The sequence below is a fragment of the Sinocyclocheilus anshuiensis genome, unplaced genomic scaffold (assembly GCF_001515605.1).
Source record: "Sinocyclocheilus anshuiensis isolate Anshui unplaced genomic scaffold, SAMN03320099.WGS_v1.1 scaffold399, whole genome shotgun sequence".
NCBI lineage: Eukaryota > Metazoa > Chordata > Actinopteri > Cypriniformes > Cyprinidae > Sinocyclocheilus > Sinocyclocheilus anshuiensis.
In genome coordinates this window covers 243,150-251,473 of record NW_015552570.1, presented here as the reverse complement: position 1 = coordinate 251,473, position 8,324 = coordinate 243,150, and the positions used below count along the sequence as shown (strand labels likewise).

General features: G+C 38.1%; 1 protein-coding gene across 5 annotated transcripts in view; it reads right to left on the bottom strand.

Moving 5' to 3' along the window:
- Positions 1 to 8,324, bottom strand: part of zswim7 (zinc finger, SWIM-type containing 7) — a 27,192-nt gene that overhangs the window by 17,591 nt on the left and 1,277 nt on the right. For 2 of the 5 annotated variants that reach the window (XM_016455751.1, XM_016455750.1), the window contains exons 2-4: positions 8,163 to 8,252; positions 5,709 to 5,730; positions 4,057 to 4,159 (exon numbers count right to left, since the gene is read on the bottom strand). In XM_016455751.1, the coding sequence (XP_016311237.1) occupies positions 4,057 to 4,159; positions 5,709 to 5,730; positions 8,163 to 8,238 (201 nt within the window). In that variant the 5' untranslated portion in view covers positions 8,239 to 8,252. The remainder of the gene's footprint in view (positions 1 to 4,056; positions 4,160 to 5,708; positions 5,731 to 8,162; positions 8,253 to 8,324) is intronic. The other 3 variants (XM_016455753.1, XM_016455752.1, XM_016455755.1) reach the window with 2 other exon arrangements.

The window sequence follows — 8,324 nt, the reverse complement described above, 5'->3', positions numbered from 1 at the left end:
AAAAATTGGGGAAAAACTAACAAAAATACTGATTAGATAATAATGATACGAATTCTACTAATAAGAACAATATAAAACGCACCAAGGATTAATGAGCTACTGGATTCATGAATATTAATCAGGTTGTGTGCGTTCGCTCGAACTGATTTGCTGAAATCAAATCAACAGGGACGATAATAGGTTAGCGCCAGCCAATGAGATTGCCGTTTGCACATTAGTTCCGCCCACTACTGGAGAAAGCGGCAGTTCTTAAACGCTGAAGAATTCCAAAGGAACTCCGTTAATCTGACAGCAAAATACAACAAAGAATATCATTTACATGTAGCGCGCATAGGTAGCGCGTCAGTTCTCTCTCTCCCTCTCTCGCTGCGTGTGTGTGAAACAAAGCGACGGCGAGTCGTGCGCTTCACACTACAGTTTACGGTACGTTCTGCGTTGCACATCCATTCAGATGAACTGAAAAACAGCACAGATCGCTTGGCGGAGAGTGAAACTCTGATGCGCTCAGTCAGAGAGTGTTCGGCGAGTGAAAATATATCTGACCTAAACTTATACTTAGCCTCCAACTCGCACACTGGCGAGTAAAATCTGAGAATTTATTAGCAATTGGCTAATATTAGACATCATTTAGTCGCCAGCGTGAAGATTTAGTCGCATATGCGAGTGATTTACTCGCAATGTAGAGGGTTGTTAGTGTACAAATTGATCTACATAAAATCACTACAACAAGCAGGAAATATTCTAATCAGCCTAAAAACAAGTGTGCCACATCTTCACACTAATGCTAAAAAATAATGTTATATTGCATATTAAGGAACCTAATGCACAAAGACATCCTTACACCAGTCACTCAACAATCATTTAAACTCTGTTTTCTCATGCCACGGGACACAGTGACTGAATTCGCACCACATCCGGTCATAACATGAACACGTCATTTTAAAAAAACCAATCATAAGTAAGGAATAACTGACTCCGGGCCCTTGAATTATTAGGAAAATAATGCACACCACGAGGTGGTGATGGCTGTTACACCTCGGGTGTGCATTATTTTTCTAATAATTCAAGGGCCCGGAGTCAGTTATTCCGCTTATACTACGGTTACCACACCTCGAGACATCGATCAGATGATATATTTAAAGGGATTCGTCCGGTTTTTGTACTTAAATCGCTATTGTGAATAGGATTATTTCTTCCGCATCTCATCCAACGCCTCTTTTGTTCGTTCCAACACGTCATTTAAAGCTGGTAATGGAGGCTTGAGCCGTTGATAGCATTCTAATGCAGTTATTAATGAAGTTATTTGAATGAGAGCGAGAGAGACAGAGACACAGAGAAAGAGAAAGAGAGAGAGAGCTTGTGTGAATTAGGCTACCTCTGTGCGTCTCTCAACAGTGTTCTGCAGCAGCGTCTCTAAACAGCGCTGTTATTACCTCGCTAGTGAGAAATGTCATGTGTATGCTACACTATATAGGCTAACTGATAAAATCGTCAGGGCAGCGCTGACAACACCTTTTTGTGCAAACTGCGTGACCGTAGTGTGCGTGTGCGAGCACGTGTGATCGCAGTAATTCCTGTGTGCTGTATAGGTACTGTATGCTAATTTCCGTCATTACAGTTAACTATGCGAAGTGATATGGAACTGTAATGCGGTCAAGAGAGCTGTCTGGAACTACGTTCGCCGTGCGTTTCCCTGAAAATAATTGCACGCCTCAGAAGGTTCGTCAGCCAATCAGATTCAAGCATTCAACGGCCCCATAGTATAATGTTGTAATATTTAATTCTCATTATTATATAATACTACTTTTTGTAGAGAACTCAGACTTTGACATATAAAGTAGAGAAGCACCCAAATTTTGGCAACTGAAGATGCTACAAAAAAATAGTTTTGGAGAGCCAAAATCATCATCCAAAAATAGTTGCTAGTGTTTTGTTAGTGTTTGTGCACACAACATAGATTAGCTACAACAGGTAAATGTGTAAGCAGTGTGGACACACTTCACCATGACCAAAAATGCTAAAGTAGCAAGATGTCAAATTTGTACAACTGAAATATATTGAGAGGCAGCTCCTTGCCAAAGAGCTTCACTACGACTTGTTTAATTTACTACCTGAGAACACAACAACACCCTGAACAGCATACAGTACCGACTTCAATTACCCAATGACCCCAATTTAAGAAAACTTAATTTTAAATTTTCAGATAAATTAAAACTTAAACTTTGCTTATGGTGTTCAGCTAAAAAGAAAAAGGATTTCAGTGCATTACAAATATGGAAAGTACAAAACAAAAGATGTTTAAAGAGTGACCTTCCTTTTGGAATAAAGAAGGACATATTTATGTGACTGAAATGGGAAATAACGGGAGACAGTCAAACTGCAAGGTATTACATCTCATAGCCTTACAGTTCAGAGCTCTCAAATCTCAAAATATTGTTTTTAGATAAAGACATCCTGTGGTCATGTAGGGCAGTAAAACAGAAAAGAAAAGCTGCATGTGTGCGATACACAGTAAGCTCCGCAGATCTCAGACGCAATGAGAATTTAAAATGAAAAAATTGAAGGAGGAAAAAAAAACACTTTTTTCCATCACTTTATTGAACAAGAACATAAAAGATTCCTGGAAAATACCTAAAAATGCAATTACAGGAACTAAATCACTTTGTAAAAAAAAAAAAAAGACAATTGAGCCTAGAATTACCAATGACAAATAGAGATGATAAACGCACAGACATCAATGACTGTCTAAAGATGAATCACAGCAGGTCATAAAAAGGGCTATTAACTTTTATTACTATACTTTGTTTTCTGGTAATGTTTGCTCTTTATTTGTTTTTCTTCTGTTCGGTCTCGTCGTAGGCGTTTACGGAAACTTAACCCAGTGTAACAGACATATGCTGAGATCTATGGTCAGTCATGTGAGGAATTATGGGGAAACTGAGGCTTTTCCACCCACCTACTCCCTCCTGGACATTGGCTGACCATTCTAGACACTCTGGGACTGAGAGTACATGATGAGTTCATTGTGCGTGGTGTTGATACGTCTGACTGTAGTAGACTATAGTGTGGACATTTTCAGGGACTGACTAGTCATAAACTAAGGGGATTTAGGTCACTCTGACTAACACATCTCAACTCTTTAAAGGGTTACGAAACTCCCTATTTCAGCACCGGTTTGTTCTTCTCACCACAGTTTTGAAAAATGCTCCAAAAGTGGCCATGGTAAACTGAGGAGTGGAGGGGAAGAGGGCAGACAGACACCACAACAGCAGCTTCTGATCCAGTCAGTTTTATTTTGCTCTCACTGAATTAAAAGCATCCAAGTTTCCCACAAATTCACACTGCAAATCACCATCACATGCAACAAAATGAACAAATATATTATGCAATGATGTAAGCTCGCCATACATTATACAAATACACACATATCCTGCGATAGTTACAATTTAAATGTACAAAGACATTTTCAGTACCTTTTGAGATTATTTTGTGTGTGTAGTGTTCATATCAAGGAAGTCTAAAGACCGCGTTTGTGTTGGAGACTCATTGGGAAAGAATTTGTCATGCAGATATTGTTGCAAAGCGAAACAAACATTCACTTGCAATCTATGACAGAAAAATGTGCTGTTGTGAATAATTAGGAGAAGCATCTAACAAGAGAAGCACACGCAGTCTTGTGGATAATTATAGGACTATGTTGCATCATTGATTTACCACAATGTTTGAAATGTTAAAGACAATGAGCCATTCTCCATATTTGGAGAATTTGACGTATTGCTATACTAGCATAATTTTTTGGTCCTCACTGCTGAAAGGTTCACCTGTTGTAGCTTGTCTATATTGTGTGAGATGCTGACAGTCAAAATGTGTTTTGGTCATTGATTTCGGCCCTCCAAAACTAATCTGGCCGAAACCAAGAATTTGAAGATTTTGCCTGAATATTTTGGTTGCAGAAATTTCTGTACATTATTAACAGCCAAACATGACTAAAAGAAGTTTTGTTCAGCGGCCGTGTGAAAAAAAAAAATTAGTTTTGAGACATTTATTCACTCCTACCTGAAATGCCTTTCGACCGCTGGGTGATGACACACATGTGACAGAGCGCTGGTCCACCAGGTCCAATGCCTGAAGAGCACATTGGCCAAACACAAACCGTAATCTGTAAGATAGAATAAAATGAGAGTTAGAGGACAATTTCTTCCAAAAATGAAAATTGGCTAAAACTTAACTCACCCTCAGACCATCCAAGATGTAGATGTTTCTTCATCAGAACAGATTTGGAGAAAGTCGAAAGCTCGAAATCACTTGCTCAACAATTGACCCTCGGTCATACTGAATGGGTGCCGTCGGAATGAGAGTACAAACAGCTGATAAACATCACTATCCAATAATCAACACAACTCCAGTCCATCAATTAACATCTTGTGAATTAAAAGGCTGCATATTCGTAAGTAACAAATTCATCATTAAAGCATTTCACCAGTGCTTCTGGCCAAAATCCCAGTCCATAATTCATTAAAACGCTTCCACCAGTGTAGAAGTCCATCCACTGCTGTCCTCTTACATCAAAATCCACCAACATATTTGTTTAGAACTGTTTTCACTTGTGTGCGTATTTCTCTCCTGATTCAGACGAGTCATCCTTTTCACTGTAGAAAGCAATATTATATGGATAGAGGACGGTTTGAAGTTAAAAACATCTTAATGATGGATTTGTTTATTACAAACAAACAACTTTTTACTTCACAAGACATTCATTAATGGACTGGAGTCGTATGGATTACTTATGGTATATCAGCTGTTTGAACTCTCATTCTGACGGCACCCATTCACTGCAGAGGATCCATTGGCGAGCAAGTGATGTAATGCTGAATTTCTCCAAATTTGTTCTGATGAAGAAACCAACAGCATTTTGATGGCCTGAGAATGAGCACACTTTCGGCAGTTTCATTTTTGGTTTCATTCTTTAACTGTAGGTACAGGAAACCATGCTAGGTGAGATAAGACAGTGACACATACACAGGAAGCTGAGGGGCAACAAACCTCAGCTCTCACTTTTAACCCAAAGCAAGTGCTGTTTCCTGTCTTAATATAAAACTCAAAAACAATGTCACTTGTGAGCCAATCTGGTCTTGACATCAAGCCTATAGCAATACATTCTAAAGTGGAAGTATGGAACTGCATCATCTGAAAGTCATCCAGCCACATTCAAATAATGTCTCAGAGAGAAGCAGACCTAAGCGAACACATGACGCGATGATGACACTGAAACCACAATCAATTGCCCAATAAAGCAAAAAGTGCTGACTTGTGATGTGAACAGCCATTTATGGAGGAATGTGATTCCCAGAGTAGAGTAATTACTGTGGCTTAGTGCTTCCCTCAATGGCAGCCTGATGACTGTCATTGTGGTTTTGAGGACGCTTTTAACATCATGATTTATTCAGTCAATGACGTCTAGAAAGAGAGCGCTGGGTAAAGACATACATATGTGCTTGATAAAGCCTGTGTTGAGTACATCTGGCAGTTAAGAGGCAAGCGCTGGTTTCTGTACAGTGTTCAGTGGCAATAATACACACATCTGCAATAATTGACGCTCCTCAACTTCAGGTCAAGAGCATCCAAAATATTTAACAGTCTGTAGTTCAAGGCCAGATCTCACAGTATGGTAAATCTAACTTGAGGAGGAGATAGGGGAAAATACTTACGCTATTAGTAGGTCATCTGGTACTATAAGAAAGAGAAAAAAAAATAATATTAGTTAATAGTGTTTTATAAAACTGAAAAATGTAAAAGCACAAAGCATGTTTTTAATGCACAAAAGGAACATATTTGAGTACATGAAACATAACATCTGGGAAAAATAACTAAGTTAAATGCATGTTAAACATAATACCAATAACCAATAATCAGTCATGCAAAACAGCCTATTTTGGTTGTTTATTTTGGTCACCATGGTTCTCTGGAGAAAGACCCAAACAAGCACAAACTGAAATGACATCTCAATCTCAAAAACACTACAGCCATCATTACTCCCTTGATATTTCTCTCTGGCGTTGTTTGACATCAAAATTCGAACAGAATAATGTCATTACTCTTATCCAGATGTTCTGCATTAAGTCTTGTCTGCACACATAAGGATTTCCACAATAACTCAATAAATATATTGACATTTTAACACAATTATTTGATACAAGGCTTTGGACTACTGAACATCTCATTAAGAAATAGGCTCCGAGGAACATGATGTTGTAGGAAAAATATGAACATAAATCTCCATACTTTGAAGCCTATGCAAAAGGAAACCTCAACACCACGGACCATAAGAAACTTGAACACCACTCCACAGGACGTGTTGTCTGTTTAAGCAATCAAAAACTGCAGCAGTGGAGTGAAAAATTCATGCAACTGGTACAAGTGCACCATCCGGTGTCAGTAATAGAAATTGCAGCTATTTATACTTTCAAAATGTCGCTGACTTTACAGTTCACTTCCACACATGCAGTTTTTACTATTAAGCCTAATTTTTTTTTTTTAAATGTTGATCAAATGTCAGTTGTTTAAGATAGAGTGGCTGCATTTGAAAAAAAAAAAAAGTGTCTTATAAGCAGACGGACAAGCTAACTTAAACCTATAAAAAATGGTCCAAGTACTTAACCTGTTTGGAAATGGGACAGTAATAGCTGTGTGAGAGAAATATGCTGATTGTGATTGTAAATGTGATATAAGAATGGGTATTTTATTTAAGAATTTTGTATTTTATTTATTTAGTTTTCTCATTATTATATACTGAATGATGTTTTGATTGTATTTAATTATAGCCAAGCTGTGACCTTTAAAGCGTAGTTGGGGACTAGTTTGGGATGGGTTTGTTAATAGGGTAAAATGTTGATTCTGTACAGGAGTTACTATCTATTCTGAAATTTACCTGAGAATCAATTAAACTGTTAATCACTAAATATCTGTTGTTCAAATGTTTGTATGGGACACATGGGGTGCAAATTAGGGCAGCACGATTAATCGAATGCGATTGTCATGCGCATTTTGTTAGTAAAGCCCATGGGTTTCTTCTGCGAGGCGTATTTGGAGTTTCAGCGCGAGAGCGCCCTCTGGCCTTTGGATGGAGATTTACTGCTGATCACAGAACCGTGCTTCACTGAAAGATGTCAATCGCAGCTTCTGTCGAATCGCGATCTCGATTCCATTTCGATTTATCGTGCAGCCCTAGTCCAAATGCCCAAGAACAGCAGAACACTTTGAAAATCTTTATGGAGTGTCATTAAGTGCCTTGTCGGCAAAGGCTATTTACACTAACTTTGCCCACCAATGTGAGATTGGCCTAGTCAACACTACAGAAGATGGCTGTAAAAAGTCAGCTCCAGTGGCATAGATGGTAAAGCGTGCGCCGTCATGTTTTTGAGTTCAAACCCGCCTTTTGTCGAACTTTTCCCCTCCCTTTTCAAATCTCATATCACATCAGAAAGCCATTTATTTTCAATAAAAATTAAGGAAATAATCAAAACGTTGAAAATAAAGCATTGAGTAGGGTTAGGGTAGGTGTAGGGACGGCTTTATTGTCCCAATAAAGGTGGCATTCATTTAATAATTTGAAGTTATACAAGTTAATAAGTTATAATTTACACTAAATACGTTATTATTGCATACCGTTTTATAATGTACTACAATACTGAGGTGCAGAGAATTGCCACTATTTGCAATAAGTAGTATAAATAGCAGAAAATCCTGCTATTTTAACAGTGTAAATTAGAATCATAATAGAATGTTCTTGCTTCTACTTAAGCACAATATACATATATCAGTATCAGACCACTAACCCTATGTATACTATCCAAATTCATGCTTGACATTATTGAAGCTAAACATCTCTAACATTAAAAACTACAAAAAATAGTTCTAGTTAGTACAATTGGTATTAAATAGTACTAATATAATGTTCACAATATATGCACATTTTCACTAGTGATCAGAGATTTCTGGAGCCCATTGTACAGTGTGAGTTTGTCTGTGAAGACTGATGAGATAACTGCAGGATGATTAGTAGTTTTTCTGCTTTTCAGCTGCAAATGTTACTTAATGTTTCATCCCCCAATGGCTTCATCCAGCTGCCAAGACATCAGTGAGTGTGTGAGTTTTAAACCTACTCTGGTTTGTCTCCGAGTAAGTTCTCTGAAGGTCTTTCAAAAGCTGCTCAGCAACAGAAAGCAGAGATGAGCCCATAATGCACCAGAAAACTAAACACACACACACACACACACACACACACACACACACACACACACACACACACACACACACACACAAAC